Genomic DNA, 20,023 nt, shown 5'->3' with positions numbered 1-20,023 from the left:
CTACCAACCTACACATCTTTGTGAAGTGCTAGGAAACCAAAGCATCCAGATGAAACCCGCACTGTCACAGGGAGAGTGTGCAAACTCCACACAGACAGCATCAGAGTTTAGGGTCGAACCTGGGTTGCAAGATGTGAAACAGCGGCTCTACCAGCTGCACCACGGTGGCGCAGCGGTAGTGTTGTTGCCTTATAGCAAATGCAGCGCCGGAGTCCCGTGTTCGATCCTGACTACGGGTTGCTGTCTGTACAGAGTTTGTACATTCTCCCCGTGACCTGCATGGTTTTCTCCAAGATTTTCTGTTTCCTCCCACACTCCAAAGACGTACAGGTTTGTAGGTTAATTGGCTTGGTAAATGTAAAAATTGTCCCTAGTGGGTGCAGGATAGTGTTAATGTATGGGGATTGCTGGTCGGCGCGAACCCAGTGGGCCAAAGGGCCTGTTTCCGCACTGTATCTCTAATATAACTGTGACTTGCTGATGTCTTTACCTGCACAAATAAGATGGGAGATGACTGTGGAGGAAGGGTGGGTTTATCTAGGAGATGGGATGTCATCAGCAAACACTGAAATCACGTTCACAAAATCATACAATACCTACAGATATAAAAAAGAGAATGGCAATGGGTTTTTTCTCGCACATATATAGGTTAAGTTTAATAACAAAGATGCTGGCTTATAACAGAGATAGACATAAAATGCTGGTGCAGCATCTCTGGAGAAATTGGATTGGTGACGTTTCGGGTCAGGTCCCATCTTCAGATTGAACAAGGGTCACGATCTGAGAAGTCACCTATCACTTTGCTCCAGAGATAGTCACCTTTAGCAAGGTGACCAAAACAGAATAAGGCAAATGTTTCCTCACCAACACAGTGTTGTACAACTCTAATAGACCCTTTGGCCCACCTTCTATACTCAATATCCTGAATGATGAAGGCCAATGAAACCCAAGGCTTTCTACCACTCACATAGATGCTGTCCTGCCTGCTGAGTTTATGCAGAGTTTTTTAACCTTCCAACCTTCAGCATCTGTAGACTCTAGTGTCTCTAAATACCATCCTTTGAAACCCGCACTGTCACATATTGTGTTTTAAACTCCACACAAAAAGCATCAACTTTAGTGGTATTGGGTTGCAAGATAGAAACTAGCGGAATTACCAGCTGCACAGTGGCCCAAAGGTAGAGTTGCTGCCTTACAAATGCGCGCAGAGACCTAGGTTTGATCCCGACTATGGGTGCTGGCTGTACAGAGTTTGTACGTTCTCCCCGTGACCACCTGCATGGTTTTCTCCAAGATTTTCTGATTTCCTCGCACACCCAAGACGTACAGGCCTGTAGGTTAATTGAGCTTGGTAAGTGTAAAAATTGTCCCTAGTGGGTGCAGGATAGTGTTAATGTATGGGGATTGCTGGTCGGCGCGAAACCAGTGGGCCGAAGGGCCTGTTTCCGCACTGTATCTCTAATATAACTGTGACTTGCTGATGTCTTTACCTGCACAAATAAGATGGGAGATGACTGTGGAGGAAGGGTGGGTTTATCTAGGAGATGGGATGTCATCAGCAAACACTGCAATCACGTTCACAAAATCATACAATACCTACAGATATAAAAAAGAGAATGGCAATGGGTTTTTTCTCGCACATATATAGGTTAAGTTTAATAGCAAAGATGCTGGCTTATAACAGAGATAGACATAAAATGCTGGTGCAGCATCTCTGGAGAAATTGGATAGGTGACGTTTCGGGTCAGGTCCCATCTTCAGATTGAACAAGGGTCACGATCTGAGAAGTCACCTATCACTTTGCTCCAGAGATAGTTACCTTTAGCAAGGTGACCAAAACAGAATAAGGCAAATGTTTCCTCACCAACGTGTTGTACAACTATAACATAACATTTCACCTTCTATACTCAATATCCTGAATGATGAAGGCCAATGAATCAAAGGCTTTCTGTTCCCTTCATAGATGCTGTCCTGCCTGCTGAGTTTCTGCAGTAGTTTTTTATTGTTCCAGATTTCAGCATCTGTAGACTCTTGTGTCTCTAAATACCATCCTTTGAATGATTAATACATATTGTGTTTTAATGTATTTTCAAAAACACAACGAGTGGTATTGGGTAAAATAGAAACTAGCATGAATTTGGGTGGCACAGTGGCCCAAAGGTAGAGTTTCTGCCTTACAGCGCCAGAGACCTAGGTTTGATCCTAACTATGGGTGCTGGCTGTACGGAGTTTGTATGTTCTACCTGTGACCACGTGGGTTTATCTCCGGGTGCTCTGATTTCCTCGCACACCAAAGACGTACAGGCCTGTAGGTTAGTCAGCTTCGGTAAGTTGTAAAATTGTCCCCAGTGTATGTAGGTTAGTGTACAGGGTGATCGCCAAAGGCGCGGAGTGGGTGGGCCAAAGGGCCTGTTTCTGCACTGTATCTCCAAAGAAGTAAAGTAAAGGTGGTGACCGAGTGGAGCAGGGCAGGCTGTAATGGGTCCTCTCTATCTCCTCAGGGTGTGTGAATACGTCAGTACATTGGAGCACAGTCACTTCAGCGATGGAGGGTCCCAACCGCCCATTACCATCACACAAAGTCAACAGGTCTCTGGCTCAGACACGGCTCACCACTTGAACAGGGACCAGAGCCCTGAGCTGGACACTAACATCGGCAACCCTGTCATTCAATCGTTCACCATCCAGGAGCTGATCAAGGAGAACTACAAGGGGAAGGCGTATGACTGCCGAGGAGGAGGAGTGCTGACGGGGAGCAATGCAGCCAGGGCTGTCTGCACACTCTCCACAATGGCAGACAAGTAAGTGAGCAGCCAAAGTCTGTAGGAAGGAACTGCAGGTGCTGGTTTAAATCTAAGATAAACACAAAAATCTGGAGTAACTCAGCAGGACAGGCAGCAACACTGGAGAGAAGGAATGGGTGACGTTTTGGGTCGAGTCTCGACCCGAAACATCACCCATCCCTTCTCCCCAGAGATGCTGCCTGGCCCACTGAGTTATTCCAGCTTTTTGTGTCTATCTTCGAGCAACCAAAGTCTGTTGGCTTCATCAATCAGGCAGAGATGGTCCATTTCCCTCCCTGCCATACAAGGAAGTGCAACAGGATATGGAAGACCATTTGGGTCAGGAATGACTTGCTTCCCCTCAGGATTACTGAGGTAATTAAGATCAATGTGGGAACCACAGATGCTTCCACTAATGGGGCAGGAGGTTCCTCTTGGGGAGGATGGGTGGGCACTTAGTGTGGGGCTACTTCCACCACTTGGGCACAGCCTTTGTCTACCCTTTATGCATGGCCTTGACTTTCTCAGTGCCATCCAAATACTCCAAGGGGACAATGCTTGGGAATTACCAGGAATCAATGGGGAAATCTAAAATGTGACTAAATTCAGGTCAGACAGAAATATATCATGGTCATCTACAAACCCAAAGGACGAGGTTCAGGTTGTGCCTAGAAAATAAATAGAACAGCTCCTGCAAGGAACAATGGAGACAAAAAGCACCAGTAATGAAAGAAAGGAAGCTTGGTGAACATATGAAAGTAAATTACATTGTAGAAAATGTTAACCAGATTAGACGAATTACAGTAGCTCCTGCGAAGTAGATTACTAGCATGTTGCCTGTTGGGCCAAATGGCCTGCTTATGTACAGTAAACGCATTGGAATGTGTTGTAACATTGAGAGGAAAGTAGTGTTAAAAAGTAGTTTAATATCTGCTATTTCAGGAATATCAGATATAATTAAGCATTTGTTGGATGGGTAATTCAGGTATTATTATTTATTATTTATTCGATAAAGGCTTTCCCTTTTTGCCGTGGACTAGAATTTACATCACTAGTGCTTCATAGTGAACGCAGATAGAGAGTTTAGGAAGGAGACGTTTGGATATGTCCAATTGGAGAGCTTGTAATGATGGTGAGAGAGAGCTGGAGAAGGAAATTAATGTAGCCCAGGTTGTTGGAAGCTGTGATGCCGCTTGTTTCGGCAAAGGGGAGTGGGTAATTTACATGAGCAATGTTAACAAGGGGTAGAGTGGGATGCAAAGCTTTGCTGTACAGTCAATCTTGTTGGGAGCCGACTGGACATGATGGGTTTTGGTTGGATCAGCCTATGCTGTCGTAGCCCAGTTCGGTACTACTTCCAGGTCGGAATGATTTACTTCCTGTGTGCCTTGTTAACAAAGGTATAATGCCATAATATATCGGTGAAATCAAAGTTGTAGAGAAATACTGATTAAGTCAAAATGAAGAAGGGTTTAATCACAATCTGATTAGGGGAGGTGTAATTCACCTGAATGGAACCAGTAAGAATGTATTCTTACATATTCTTCTCTGTTAATGGTTCCCTGTACTCTCTCCGTCCACAGATTATTTGAAGACGCTGCCGTGAAACTGAATCTAAACGCTCTGGTAGGATTCCTTAATCAGTTGCGGAAAGCATCACAGGCCCAGCTATTTGACTCCGCCACAGAGACTGTGGACTACTCACTAGCTATGCCAGGTAACTCCTGCCAGCCCTTCCAGCTGTTCAGAGCTTCTTGTCTTGAGGCATCTCTGGAGTTGTTTTTAATCCCCAGTGAATGGCAGCAGGATGGTATCTTCCATCATGAACGTAGTCCTTCCAAACGGCATAGAATTACTAATCCGAAAAAGGCATCCAGCTTGGTGCCTACCATCTTGGTTGTCACTTGAGGGTGGTGACTAATCATGATAATCAGTCCCTGTCAATGAGTCCCCAACGCCATCAGAGGAAAGCATTGTGGTGAACCTCACAAACGATGGTCCAACCTTCTTGGCCTTTCACATATCCTTACATTATTTATTAGCCAATGTATTGAATTTACATTAGATTGAGGGATTCCAAAACTAGAGGGCAGAGATTTAAGACGGACCTTAAGAGGGAACTTTTTCACTCCAGGCATAGTCTGTATCTGGAATGAGCTGCCAGAGGAAGCTACAATTAGCTACAATTGCAATTTTCAAAGACATTTGAACATATATGTGGATAGGAATGGTTTAGAGGAATATGGCCAAATGCAGGCAAATGGGACTTAATGCTAATTTGATTGGCATGGACAAGGTGGGCCAAAGAGCCTGTTTCCATGTGGTATAGCCCTATGATTCTATGACTCAAAAGTGACAGCTCTTACCATTTCCCCAGGTAGCCAATTGTCATACTTGGTAAGATTTCACATCAATCCATATCATTCTTACAGAGGAAGGCAATTTTGCCATTCCTAATTCCAGGGGAACAATCCCAGCAGTCCCCTTTTGTTTTTCCTTACTTCCCTGATCTATTGTAATTTATTTTTCCTCACATTTCCCATCAACTCTCCTTGGATTTTCTTTCCTCCACTAAGGGGCAATTTGCGGTAGTCAATTAACATAGTGCATCTTTGGGAAACCAGAGCACCCGAGGGAAACCCATGCGATCACAAGGAGAACGTGCAAACTCTACACAAGCAGTGCTGGAGGCCATGACTGAACCTGGGTCTCTGGTGCTGTGTGGCAGTAGCACTACCTGCTTCATTCCCACCCAAAATGCTCCACATTTCATCTCCTCAGACTATTTTATTAACTGTTTTGGAGGGAAGTCCTCTGGGAGCTCCTGTTTTATCCTCGTCTTGAGAACCCCCTCGGTTCACCGGGTCAGAGATCAACCAACAGGAACCGGTTCTTGTCAGCCTTGAGTCGATAGAGTCTGCCTCTCTTTTGCAGGAGGTTCATCTGTGGCTCAGTGTGCTCCTGCCCTGGAACAAAGCTACATCAGACATGTGTTGACAACCAAATATCACTGTTTAAAGGGAGATATCAGGGTGTCTGAGAGGCCTTCTGGCGAGGAGGTTGTGGGTTTGAGTCCAAGCAGGGGTACAAGCTCCCATGGCATTATCCACCGGAGGCCTCTCTGGCACCCTGATATCTCGCTTGTCTGATATAGCGTACAGTGCAGAATTGGGTGTTGCGTCTTCTACCTTACAGTTGTGATTAGACTTTAGGGAAGATTTTATTGTGTGAAATGACTGTGAAAGGTGCTACGTGGTTGCAAGACGCCCTCATGAGTGGTGGCGATCCCCCGGTGGTCTTACAGTAAGCACGGGGTCTAATCTGTGCCACTGGTTAATGGGCATTTGATCCGCAGGAGAGGCCAGGTCCACCCTTGAGCGACGCAGTGCACTGCACCTCTTCCGACTCGGTGACGTGATGCTGCGGATTGTGCGAAGCAGGTCGCGGCCCCTCTTGCATCTCATGAAGACCTGGAGTGTGGTTGGCCCTCATTTGGCAGAGGTAAGTGTTGAAGTTCTTTCATTGGACTGCGGCTTCACAAGCAAGGTAGGCTGGCACAGTGCACAGTGATCAATACTGCACTTCTGGCAATACTCAGCTGGCCAGGCAGCATCTGAGGACAGGGGAAGAACCAAGCTTACGTTGCAGGTCGATGGCATTTCACCACGTGGACATTTAGAGAGGTGGGTAGGCTGCTGCCAAAATGAGGTGTGTGATCCTGAGTCATAGCAAGCTTATTGAGTGTAATGAGTCTGGGTAAGCAAGCAGGGAATATGGGTATTGGTTTATCATTATCCCATGCACCGAACATGGTTTATGTGCTTTCCAATCAAATCATAATATATACATGAGTATAATCGAGCCATACACAAGTACAACAGGTAGTGCAAAGAGAAAAATACCAGAGTGCAGAATAGCTTCAATTGGTTGGTCCAGGACAAATAGTGTCCCATCACACTATCAACGTATGGCTTGTGACTCAAACCCGTTGATGCTTCTGAAATGCTCATCAGTCGTGACCTCGAATGGTACAACTTTAAAGTGCTGATATTTAGTGTAGTATTACAATCAACGTGCTTCTTCCTTGTCTATGTCTGCAAATACTTACTCTTCCCGTTTCTCAGGCTGCCTGCCATAAGGAGCGCCACGTGTCCCAGAAGGCTGTCTCCTTCATCCATGACATCCTGACGGAAGTTCTCATAGACTGGAATGAATTGCCCCATTTCCATTTCAACGAGGCTCTGTTCCGGCCGTTTGAGCACATCATGCAGTTGGAACTGTGTGACGAAGATGTGCAGGATCAGGTAAGATCAACTGTAAAAGAAGCCTCACATTCCCTTTCCTTCCACCACTTGCTGTGATCTAGCTGAGCATCTGGGATCTCAGCTGTCACGTTGCACGTTTCTTGCCACTAGGGAGCGATGCTGCTGGAACAATGCAGCTGCAATGATCAGGGTGTCCCTGTGGAGACCGCGCATTCTGGGATTGGCTGCTGAAGATCTTTCCTTGAGGGAGGCATATCTCAAGAGATCTCCAGAGATGCTGCCTGTCCCGCTGAGTTACTCCAGCATCTTGTGTCTATCTTCAGTTTAAACCAGCATCTGCAGGTCTTTCCTACACCTTCCACAGCTGCAGTCGGGTCCTCCAGGAGAAGATTGCCAGGAAGGTTTTCTGAAAGGAATAAAACAGCATGACTATGGTCATGAATTCCTGCACTTTGGTGAAATCCTGCAATGCAGTCGAATCCAGGTGCCCCTTCAGCCTGCTCCTGTGGGCTGAGGAAAAGTAGATGAACTCTCCTCAACTATGGAGTTTGGATGACCTCCCTGACTGAGGATTGTGTATCAAAGTGTGAGATGTTGGCGAGATCGGCGGCAACAACCAGGAAGGGTTCTAAGGCCAGGAAGCTGAGTTGGGACCTTCACCTCCATGGGCAAAGCAATTCAGGCATACGCGAGGATGCAGGAGCTCACAGATCTCTGAGAGGACAAAGAGTGTAGCTTTAGTGTTGGCTCTTTAAATAGCACTGTTTTAGGTAATATATTTAGTGAGAGAGGGTTGTTCTGTGAATGAATGTTTACTTCAGACCAATGGGATTGAAAGTCACGCTGGAGATTGCATTTATGTGTTGTGCAGCTAGGATGTCATTTGGGCATGTTTTACATCGGAAAATGTTTATATACCAATGAAAATCCCACCAAAGAGTCAGGGGCCCTTTTCTTTTTACAGTTGTCAGGAGATGCAAAAACAGAACAGTTAAGTCTATTTTCACCTGTACAAATGTTTCCTTTGGATTTGTGCAAATATATTTTTCAGCTTTCGCCTCCTCCAGACCCCCTGATTCCTTCCTCCACAGTGACTCCTCACTACTCTCTCAATCTTTTGCAAGTTCTTGCAACTGCCACCTCTTGGCCTCACAGCTAGCTGTGCCCTCGGCAGCCAACCCTTAACATCACATGAACATTATATTCCAGTTGCAGCAATTCTCCTCAGCGATATTCAGGTCAAAACAATTACATTTGTATGAAGGAGGCATATGTGAAGTACATTAAGGGACAATTTAATTAACTATTCATAAAAGAAGTAAAAACATAAATAAACCATAACATTTTGAAAAACGTTAGCTGGTCATGCAGCACACGTTGAAAGGGAAACAGTTAATGTTTCAGGTCAAAGATCCCTCATCCAGTAAGCATCAGTCTTCAATCTGAAACATTATTGTTTTCCCTTAACCCAGATATTGCCTTCCAGCTGAGTTATTGAAGCAGTTTCTATTTTTATTTCAGACATCCAATTCTAAAAAATGATAATAAATAAGGAATTATTGTTTCCTCTGTTGGGGCAGGACATGAGCGTATAACTTTAAAATTAGGAGTGGGAGTCTTTCATACACACGACGGAAATGTTAAATTCCTCCCTGTCCCAAAAGAGAAACTGAGCTTCAGGGATCAACATTGTTAAAAATCAACTTAAACATTGCGTAATGATGATTGATACATTTATCTTAGAGAGGGGGAGTGAGTGTCATGAAACCCAGGTAGGAGTAGATGGAGTGAAGGTATGCACCAACAGGTGGGGGAGGTGGTGTGTGGGTGCTATGATGGTGCCATGAGTCAGTGTGAAGAGGGCGTGCTGCTTTCTGCTGTTTAGGTGATCACGTCGATCGGAGAGTTGGTGGAGGTCTGTTCCCCACAGATCCAGTCAGGCTGGCGGCCGCTCTTCAGTGCGTTGAAGACCGTGCACAGCAACAAGCCGGACGTGAAGGAGTATCTGATTGGTGATTATTCCATGGGTGAGTGAAGTCAAATCCAGCCGTCGGGTTTACAGTCATGTGCACATGTACGGTGAGGTACAGGTATAAACTTGCTTGCAGCAGCTTCACATGCACATAGACTTAATCAACACAAAAAAAACTTAAGTTATCCTTAAATTAGACCTGCTGTGTGACTCCGTGCCCCCTCCTCCCCCATGCCGCCTTGGGGGACGGGACCTAATGGGTCCCACTTGGTCTAGTATTCTTTAAAATCCTCCGTCCAGAACAATTAAAGCAGAACACAATGTGCTGAAGTAACTCAGCAGTTCATGCAGAATCTGTGGAGGGAAATAAATTATTTTTCTGACCCAAAATGTCACCTATCCATTCCTTCCCTTGATGCCGCCTGACCCGCTGAGTTACTTAAAGCACTTTATTTTGCTAAAGTTTCGAGCATCCCTGTGCATCCAGTCAAGGCATTGGAAAGCATTTTGAGAGTTGCACATCAAGCTTTCAATTATAACATTATCACAGCCTTCCTCATGATAAATCTCTTTGATCTGACAGTGTTAGTCTCACTCTGTGGTGACCATTTCTGGCATTATCTCTCATTCATTTATTAATTTTAAGGCTGATTTTATGATTATAGGATATATAACGCTATGAAAAGACCCTCATTTTTATGTCACTTTTTAAACTGTCAGGATGTCCCAAAATATTTAGCAGCCAATGAAATAGATTTGTGAAGTCCTGCAATTGCAATGAAATGTTCAGTGATGTATTCCACCCCTCTCCGTCATAACACTGACTCTATTATACAATCCTATAATTACAGGCCACAGTGACTCCAGCCCATGGTAAAACATTTGAAAAAAGTAACAGTAACAGCGTTAATGATCTCTTCTGTAGCACCCCTTTGATGGCTTTCGGAAAATCCAAATACTGCATTAGACCATAAGATATTGGAGTAGAAAAAGGGCTTTCAGTATGATTTGATCTATTTTTCCCTCTCAACCCCATTCTACATTCTCCTGGTAACGTTGATGCCCTTCTTAATCAAGAACTTATCAATCTCCTCTTTAAAAATACCCTATGTCCTGGCCTCCACAGCTGTCTGGGGCAATGAATTCCACAGATTCATCACTCGCTGGCTAAAGAAATCCCTCATCATCACCATTATATAAGTTTGGTCCTTTTATTCTGAGACTGTGCCCTCCGTTTTCGACTCTCCCATTACTGGAAACATGCTTTCTATGTGCATTCTTATGCCTTTCATTAACTGGTAGGTTTCAATGGGATCCCCCCCCTCCCCCCCATCCTTCTAAACTTCAGCGAGTACAGGCCATTAGTTCCTGTGACTCGAGTTCAATCCTAACCTCCAGTGTAAATTGCCCCTAGTGTGTAGGAGAGCTGTAGAGTCTGGGGAAGGCTGATGGCAAAGTGGGGACAATATATTGAGGCTAGTGTCGGATTGGTGTGAATGGAAGTTTGATGCTTAGTGTGGACTCAATGGGACAAAGAGCCCGTTTCCACGGTGCTTGACGGGCTGTTGGGGGTTGGTTGATTGATGGTTAACCATGGCTAACTAATGTTGGGTCTTACTTTGTCTCTTGGCAGGGAAGTCCCAGGCTCCAGTCTTCGACGTTTTTGAAGCATTCCTCAATACAGATAACATTCAAGTCTTTGCTAATGCCGCCACCGACTACATAATGTGCCTTATGAAGTTTGTTAAGGGTTTAGGTAAACTTATTTAATATGAGATTAAAATCTTGTTACCGTTAAATTCCTCTGAGAAAACTTTGTACCTTAATTGGGTTAAGGTGCAGAGCTTCGTGACCAGGCTCGCCCATTGCTCTGTTCGTTCCTGCCACATTGAGGTGTCAGAGCCTTGGGTGCTATAGTTGGCCTCAGATCCTTTCAGCGAAGAATGGCTGGGAGTGCTTGATCCTGACTATCTCCATCTGTGGACCCAGTGAGGATCACAATATCCATTTTACATTCGTAGTTTAGTGTCGGGCATGGTCTCCATCTTCTGCATGTTGTAGCAGACAGCAGACAGTGATTCACTGCATTAAATACCTCCCGGAGAGAGGTGTGTGTTACCTGAAAAGGAATGATAGGAAACTGCGTCGGGAAATGCCCTGCAGGTTTATGAATCAATCTATGTTTTTTAAAAATCTGGAATGGGTGGGATGAAATTAATTATAAATGACCTAGACGTAAATGTAGGTGGGTTGGTGAGTAAGTTTACTGACAACAACAAAATAGGAGGAGTTGCAGACAGTGAGGAATACTGTTAGAACATACAGTGCTATATAGACCAGCTGCAAAAATGGGAGGAGAAATGGCAGATAGAGATTAACCCGATCAAGTGTGAGATGATGCACGTTAGGAGGTTGAATGTAAGGTGGGAGTATACAATTATTGGCAAGACCCTTAATAGCATTGCTGTGCAGAGGGAGTCCAAGTTCATAGTTCACCGAAGGTGGCCGCACAAATAGATAGGGTAGTAAAGAAGGCCTTCATTGCTAGGGGCATTGAATATAAGAGTCGCGGTGGCGCAGCGGTAGAGTTGCTGCCTTACAGCGAATGTAGCCCCAGAGACCTGGGTTCGATCCCGACTATGGGTGCTGTCTGTACGCAGTTTGTACGTTCTCCCCGTGATCTTCGGATTCCTCCCACACTCCAAAGATGTACAGGTTTGTAGGTTAATTGGCTTAGTAAATGTAAAAATTGTCCCCAGTGGGTGTAGGGTAGTGGTAATATGCAGGGATTGCTGATCTGCGGTGGGTCAAAGGGCCTGTTTCCGTGCTGTATCTCTCTCTGAACTAAACTAAGAGCCAGGAAGTCATGACGCAGCTCTATAGGACTATGGTTAGGCTGCATTTGGAGTGTTGCATGCAATTCTGACATTATAACAGGAAAGATGTGGAAGCTTTGTGGAGGGTGCAGAGGAGGTTCACCAGAATGCTGCCTGGATTAGAGGCAGAGAGTTTCAGCTCCAGAGAGAGGTTGGATAGACTTGGATTGTTTTCTCTAGAACGACGGAGGTTGAGGGGAGACTTGATAGAAGTATGCAAAATTATGAGTGACATAGATAAGGTAGGCACAGAACATTTTCTCTCCGGGTGGAAATGTCCACTCTATAGGGTATAGCTGTGAGTGGGGAAAAGTTTAATGGAGATGTGCAGGGCCAGTTTTTTATAGAGAGTAGTGGGGGCCTGGAACATACTGCCAGGGGCGGGTGGTGAAGACAGATACGATAGTGTTGTTTAAGAGCCTTTTGGATAGGCACATAGAAGTGCAGGAATTAGAGGGATATGGATCATGCACAGGCAGATGAGATCAGTTTAACTTGACTTCATGTTTAGCACAAACATTGAGGGCCAAAGGGCCTGTTCCTGTGTTGTTCTATGTTCGAATTGCCTCTTTCCCTGCATCAATTTGTGTGATGCAAGAGGATGACCCAAACCTGCCAGTCCCACTGTGGGAGCAAGTTATAGACTGTGGGAGAAGAGGATGCAGGGACAAAGAATCTGAGGAATCAACTCAACAGTGACTTGCTTTTAGAAAAATTGTGAACTAAAGTTAATTCAATCTTATGTTTGAAGGTGGTGATGATTGTAAAGAGATCGGGAATAGCTTCACAGGACCAGGATCCACTTCCTCTGATTTGTGCCTTCCCGCCCTGGATTACCTCAGGAAGTGTTCTCAGGTAATGGGTATTCCTGGACATTCCTGGACGCAGTCATGCCCTTCACAATATGTTTCTTGCTTAATTCATCATTGAAATAACTGCCCTGAAATTCTCTGCCTTCATTGTACGTGGAATTTCTTGCAATGAGGCCAGGCATGCAACAAGCAGGCCTTCAATAATTCAATAATTCAATTTCAATTTTATTTTTAATGTTTTATTATTCATTTATTATTTATTTATTTATTTGATACTGCCTGTAAGGGAAATTCATTTCGTTGTCTCAAATTGAGACAATGACAATAAATTTGAATACAATACAATACAATACAAAAGGAGTGGGGCCAGAGAGTTTCTGAGCCTGTTCTCACACTTAGGACCCAATGGATGGCCAGAAAATAAACCTTCAAATGGCTCACGCTCTCATGGTCCGCAGTCTTCTCTCTCATTCTCAATGCCAAGCCTACACTTCAGACTTCTCCCCGTAACCTTTGACACCCTTCCTAATCAAGAACCTATCAATCTCTCCCTTAAAAAATACCCAATGTCTTGACCTCCACAGCCATCGTTGGCAATGAATTCCACAGAATTTATCCTGGTAATAATGTTACTGACAAGATAAATTAAAAGCTGTGTGGTATTAAATAGGATCAAGGGACCATTGAACACTATAATTTTGTTGAATCATTCAAGGGTTTTCACCACCAACTCCATTTACTTGCCTTCATACCCTTTCCTACCTAATCTCATGTTGCCAATGGAACACTGCAGACCACCTCTTGGACTACCGTGGACTTGTTTTCTGAATTTGCACCAATGTCTTGCTTTCTTTTTGAACAGTCTCCTTTCTTTTCACTGTCTTGCAGACATTTATGTGTAATTTATGTATAACTTACATTTGTGTGTGTGTTGTATGTGTCTATGCACCTGTGATGCTGCTGCAAGTAAGATTTTCATTACATTTGTGCATTTGACAATAAATTCAACGATTTTATTTTCTCTTACTACCTGACGTACAGGTATTGAGTACAGTATGATGGCAGTTATGTTGCTTTTGCTTCTAGATGACATGGCTTTAGTTTAACGCTACATCCGAAAGTCGGCATAGCCAGCAGCTCGCACTCCCTCGAGTAAATGTTTGTGCTTGTATCTCTGGACTGGGACTTTGTAACCCTGAGCTCTGACCTAGTGACTCGACAATACAGATTCAAACCCATCTTAAAAGGCGGGGAAATTTAGCTAACGGCAATCTGGAACTAACAATCCTCAATAAAACTAGTGGCTTGTCATAAAAAAGAACATTTGTTTCACTAATTTCCTTCGTGGAGGAAATCAACCTCTAAGCCTGTCTGCTGTTTATCTGATCCCAGATTCACAGCAGCCTGGGTGGCCTTTAATTGTCTTCTGAGTTGGCTTGGAAATCTGTTCATTTCAGGGTAAGCTAGAGATGGGAATAAATGCTTGCCTGGCTGCAGCAACCCACATCAGTGAAAGGATGAGGAAAATCCAATTAAAATCTAGCTACTGTAGTCGTGGAAGGTTTCGGTTGATCGTTGACTGACACCTGGTTGCTGGTGTTTTTGTTTACTCTGCTCAGTTGCTTGCCAAGATCTACAAGATGCCTTCGAAGCCCATTTTCCACGGGGCTCAGTTCATCAGCTTGCCCTTCAAAGGTCTGGAGCGGTCAATGAGCAGCGAGGATGGGATCGAGGGTGCCCTCAACGAGTTTGATGACGACACAGGTGGGAAGCACTACTTTTGTTTCAATTTGAAAAGGTGCCAGCTCACCAAAATGGTTCTGGTTGATGAAGTCAAATAGAATGAAAACAGTTTCCTTGGCCCATTGAATCCACACCAGCCATCAAGCACCCGTTTACACTAGAGTCAGAGAGCTATACAGCATAGAAACAGACACTTCAGCCCAACTCGTCCATGCCAAACAAGTTGCCTAATCTAGCTAGTCCCACTTGCCCCACCAACTCCCCATCAGTTTTAGACTCCCCTACCGTGGGGAAGAAACTGTGACAATTCACTTCATGCATGCCCCTCATGATTTTGGAAACCTCTACAAGGTCACCGGTCAGCCTGGTACTCTCCAGGACCCACCCTATCCATTCTATTCTTATAACTCAAACTGCAGACCTGATAACATCCTCATAAATCTTTTTTGCTCCCTTTCCAATGCCAATAACATCCTTTGTATAGCACAGAAAAAGTTGGACCACAGGTCCTTATCTTTAAAGCTGCACCCTACCAACTCCCCATCAATCGTTTTAGACTGCCCTACCCAATGGGTTGGGTAAGAAAAACTGCATACAATTCAGTTCAATGCATGCCCCTCATGATTTTGGAAACCTCTACAAGGTCACCGGTCAGCCTGGCACTCTCCAGGACCCACCCTATCCATTCTATTCTTATAACTCAAACTGCAGACCTGATAACATCCTCATAAATCTTTTTTGCTCCCTTTCCAATGCAATAACATCCTTTGTATAGCACAATGACAAAAACTGTAGACAGTACTTCAAATGTGGCCTTATCAACATTTTGTAAAGCTGCACCCTAATCACATATTATTTCCCCATATTCCCAAATCGTCCCCAGTTTCCATCACTCAGGCCAATTAATCTACCAATGTGCAGGTTGGGTAAAGACAAACCGCATATCTTTAGGAGGTGGGAGTAAAGTGGACCAACTGAAGGAAAGATACATGGTCATAGAGATAGTTTCAAGTCCACACAGACAACATCGGAGGTCAGGATTGAACTCGTGTCATTAAGCTGTGAGGCAGCAGCTCTACTGCTGTGCCACTGTACTGACCCTGTTGTTGTTGGTTTATTATTGTCAGGTATGCTATCCAAGCAAATCATACCATACATCATTACATCAGGTAATGCAATAGAGAATATAAGCAGTGCAGAATATATTGTTACAGCTACAGAGAAGCTGCAGATTTTTTTTACAGTGCAAGGATTGCAACAGGGTTGACGATCGAGAATTCATCCCTAACATATGAGAGGGCCATTCAAGAGTCTGATAACAGCAAGGAAGAAGCTCTTCTCCAATCTGGTGGTATGGGCTTTCATGCTACTGACACAAGGAAGTATCTATAATATGTGCCCTTTCAAAGAACTGCTTTAGTGCATTATATTGATACTACAGTAAACTTTGGCTGAAGGTTACCTAAAAAGATAGTACACTGTACCACTTCGCTCTCCATTGTATGAAGAGTAATTTAAATAGACTAGGTAGACCATGTTCCATCCAATTTAGAAGACAGAGAGTTAATATGCAAGTACTCTTACAGTGTTTGACAGGGTAGATGGAGGGATCGTGTTTTCCCTACTTGGGCTGCTTTAATAATAATAACTTTTAATAATAACTTTATTTATAAAGCACTTTTAGACAACATCAGTTACCAAAAGTGCTGTCACATGGGGCCGTCAACAAAAACGTTTTCAATTACAAGGACTACTAAAAATGTCGCTATTCGGAGGACGACAGGGATCTATAAAAACAGTAAAAATTGTGCACCTGTACATGCTTTCATGCACTAAAACATCTATAATATGTCAGCCCTGTCGAAAACCAGTGATTATAAACAGTGAGTTTTTAGGGAGGATTTAAAGATGGACAGTGAAGGGGCCTGTCTGATCTGCAGCGGCAAGGTGTTCCAGAGTGCCAGGGCAGCAACAGAAAAGGCTCTATCCCCTCTGAGCTTCCGCTTAGACCTTGGTACCTTGAGCCGGAGGTCAAAAGAAAACAAAAAGATGAGAAGATATTTCTTTACCCAGTAAGTGATATATCTTTTGAATTCTTGACCTATAAAAGGCTGTGAAGGTTCAGTAGCTGATTATTTTCAAGGCACGAATCAAAAGGTTTTTAGATGTTAAGGGAATCAAGGGCTATGTAGTGGTGCAGGAAATTGGTGCTGAGATACCAGGTCAGTTGCAATCCTATTGAATGGGGTAGCAGATTATACAGGGCTGTACATAGTAATATAGTCCTTATTCTATTTCTTATGGTCCCTAGAAACAATTGGGTGTACTGATAACAGAGGATACCTCTAAGGTTTCTTGCTCTAAGCCTCTAAGATGCCTCTTTCCTTTAGAAAATCTCATAGGAATGCCAGTGCCCTTCGGTTTTTTATAGCAAAGTTTTCCCTTTTCCAGTACTTATCCAGTTTTCTTGTAGAATTATCTAATCATATAGCAGACACAGGCCCTTTGGCCCAACTTCTCCATGCCGACCAAGTTCCCTACGAGCTAGTCCAATTTTCCTGCATTGGGTTCAAATCCATCTAAACTATTCTTATCCATGTACCTCTCCAGATGTGTAGGAAGGAACTGCAGATGCTGATTTATACCGAAGATACACACAAAATGCTGGAGTAATGTCTGAAAAAGGGTCTCCCTTTCCTTCTATCCAGAGATGCTGCCTGTCCCGTTGAGCATTTTGTGTCTGTCTTTGGTTTAAACCAGCATCTGCAGTTCAAATGTCTGTTAAATGTTCTTATTGTGTTGCCTCAACCAATTCCCTTGGCAGCTTATCCCATGTTCCCATCACCCTCTGTATGAAACTTAAAGCTGAATCCACTCCCACCACCTTTCAGGCCGTCAATTTCTGATCATAGCAGCCCATTGTGAAGCCTCTACAACAAAAGCTGAGATCGCCCTGATGGACTGGTTGATATTTGTCTCTCAGCATTAATATTTTGGTTGTTGTCACTGTGCTGTTAGTGTGAGCTTGCCGAATGCAAATTGATTGCTGCATTTCCAACATTATAACACTAACTGTACTTCAGAAATAATCAACTGCCTGTGAATGATATGAGATACGGAACATCCTGAATTCATGAAAGATGCTTGTTATTATTTCTTAAACAAGTCAAGAGCATCCCTGGCAAGGCCAGCATTATGCTCATTCTCAGTTGTCTTGCAAAGGCCCTTGAAACACTGCAGTCCTTCTGGTGAGTTGCTCCTTCAAATCTGTTGGATGGGGAATTCCAGGATTTAGACCAAGTGACAATGTGGGAACATTGATATATTTCAAAGTCAGGATGGTGTGCAATGTGGAGGATAACCTCCAGGTAGTAGTGCTCCAATGCACCTGCTTCCCTTGGTTTTCTTGGTGGGAGAGGTTGCAGGTTTGGAAGGTGGAGTCGCTGGGGTGAGTAATTACAGTGCATTATGTAGATGGTGCAGTTTATAGTGGTTAATGAGATGCCACTCACATGAAGGCACAAGGGACTGCAGTTCATGGAGTCTGGTGCAAATAAATGAGAGCTGCTGTAGAAACTCAGCAGGTCAGCCAGCACCTGTGGCAGTAAACGGACAGTTGCTATTTCTGATTGAGATACTTCATCAAATGACTCAAATCCAGGTGAAGGATCTTGACTTGAAACACTCACTGCCCTCCATAAAAGCTCAAAAAGGAACTGCAGATGCTGGAAGATCGAAAGTACACAAAAATGCTGGAGAAACTCAGCGGGTGCAGCAGCATCTATGGAGCGAAGGAAATAGGCGACGTTTCGGGCCGAAACCCTTCTTCAGACTGATGGGGGGTGGGGGGGAGAAGGAAGGAAAAAGGGAGGAGGAGGAGGAGCCCGAGGGCGGGGGGATGGGAGGAGACAGCTCGATGGTTAAGGAAGGGGAGGAGACAGCAAGGGCTAACAAAACTGGGAGAATTCAACGTTCATGCCATCCGGACGCAAGCAACCCAGGCGGAATATGAGGTGCTGTTCCTCCAATTTCCGGTGTTGCGCACTCTGGTAATGGAGGAGACCCAGGACAGAGTGGTCGGATTGGGAATGGGAGGGGGAGTTGAAGTGCTGAGCCACCAGGAGTTCAGGTAGGTTATTGCGGACTGAGCGGAGGTGTTCGGCGAAACGATCGCCCAACCTCTGCTTAGTCTCCCCGATGTAAATCAGCTGACATCTAGAGCAGCGGATGCAGTAGATGAGGTTGGAGGATACACTGTCCCAGTGTAGCCATAAAAGCTGCCTGATACACTGAGTTCCCCCAGTACCTCTCCCTTTTTGCCTCTCGTGGCTGTTTTGTCTTGAGTATTATTGAGCTACTAAAGTGTTATTGGAGCTGAATCTATCAAGGCAACTGATATACATTGTAGGCAATGGAATAACTTTCATATATCAAAAGGTGAGTCGCTTACCGCAAGGCACTGAGCCTTTGGTCAACTCTTGTAGCTAGTTCTAGTTTGTTTAGTCCAGTTGAGTTTCTGAAATGAGGAACATAATGATGCTAATGCAATTGAAGGCTACAATATTTTAAATGCTTTCTATTTATTGTAAAGTGTATTTCATAATACTTTTTTGCCCCATTGCCCTCAATGATTTAATTAAGCATAATGGTTGGCACCAATATGATGGGCCAAAGACTTTACTGCACTGTTCTATATTTTATGAAACAGTGAAAATTACCTAATGTAAGTGTGACACTCATAAAGGTGGTAATTTAATGAACAGTTGGTCAATAAAAATCAGGAATTCAATGGATTGAAGGCTTTCCAATATTCAGTGTTTCATGGTTGAATCTCTATTCCTGAGGTGTGTGATGTGACTGGTGTGAAGCTGCTTCTCCCAATGACTGTAACCACTCGTGTTCTCTTCAGGATTGATTCAAGTCTGGATCCTGCTGCTGGAACAGCTCACCACTACAATCTCCAATTGCCCCCGTCAACATCAGGCCCCAACCTTGGACCTCCTGTTCGAGTTGCTGCGAGAGGTCACCAAAGTACCAGGTAATGGCAAGTGTGCCTTCCCCTCTCCCTCCAAGCACCCGACTCTCATTCCCATCACTTGCCCACTCCATCCCTTCCCCTCCCTTCACCTGCACTCGTCACCCCATCTTCCCCCTCGCCCTCTACTTGGATCCTGGGTAACGCATCCACCAGAATATGTCCTTTGATGCACTGGCACAGAAGGGTAGCAAATTAATTTGCAATGGCTTCATGGCTCGGTGTATCTAGGATTCTAGAACATTTTTGAAGCAAAGGGATGATTTAGAGAAGATTATGTACTGGGAATTTGATTGTATTGTTTTCCTCAGCATTCTGCAAAGAAATATGAATATTTTTCTCACTGTACTGAAATGCTTCCCCTTATAAAATTTAACAGGGCACCTTGTCATGAGCTAGACCAAGTAATTCCGGGAGCGACCATTGTTGGGTACTCCAGAGAGAGAATGTGTAATTTACAGTGCAGGATTGGGATTCCTGTGAGGCAAGCCTTTAATTTAAATTTTAGCCCCAAAGGCAGGCCCCATCTCCAAAACT

The 20,023-nt window shown here is 44.2% G+C and overlaps 1 protein-coding gene across 1 annotated transcript in view; it reads left to right on the top strand.

Moving 5' to 3' along the window:
* Positions 1-20,023, top strand: part of arfgef3 (ARFGEF family member 3) — an 85,937-nt gene that overhangs the window by 46,462 nt on the left and 19,452 nt on the right. The window contains exons 19-27 of the mRNA XM_055639195.1: positions 2,502-2,801; positions 4,367-4,500; positions 6,139-6,284; positions 6,908-7,087; positions 8,934-9,075; positions 10,654-10,776; positions 12,648-12,751; positions 14,328-14,472; positions 19,361-19,489. Of these exons, the coding sequence (XP_055495170.1) occupies positions 2,502-2,801; positions 4,367-4,500; positions 6,139-6,284; positions 6,908-7,087; positions 8,934-9,075; positions 10,654-10,776; positions 12,648-12,751; positions 14,328-14,472; positions 19,361-19,489 (1,403 nt within the window). The remainder of the gene's footprint in view (positions 1-2,501; positions 2,802-4,366; positions 4,501-6,138; positions 6,285-6,907; positions 7,088-8,933; positions 9,076-10,653; positions 10,777-12,647; positions 12,752-14,327; positions 14,473-19,360; positions 19,490-20,023) is intronic.

Source organism: Leucoraja erinacea, chromosome 8 (genome assembly GCF_028641065.1).
Source record: "Leucoraja erinacea ecotype New England chromosome 8, Leri_hhj_1, whole genome shotgun sequence".
In the NCBI taxonomy this organism is placed as follows: Eukaryota; Metazoa; Chordata; class Chondrichthyes; order Rajiformes; family Rajidae; genus Leucoraja; species Leucoraja erinaceus.
The sequence above is the reverse complement of the archived record's forward strand: the minus strand, read 5'-3'. Positions and strand labels throughout refer to the sequence as shown.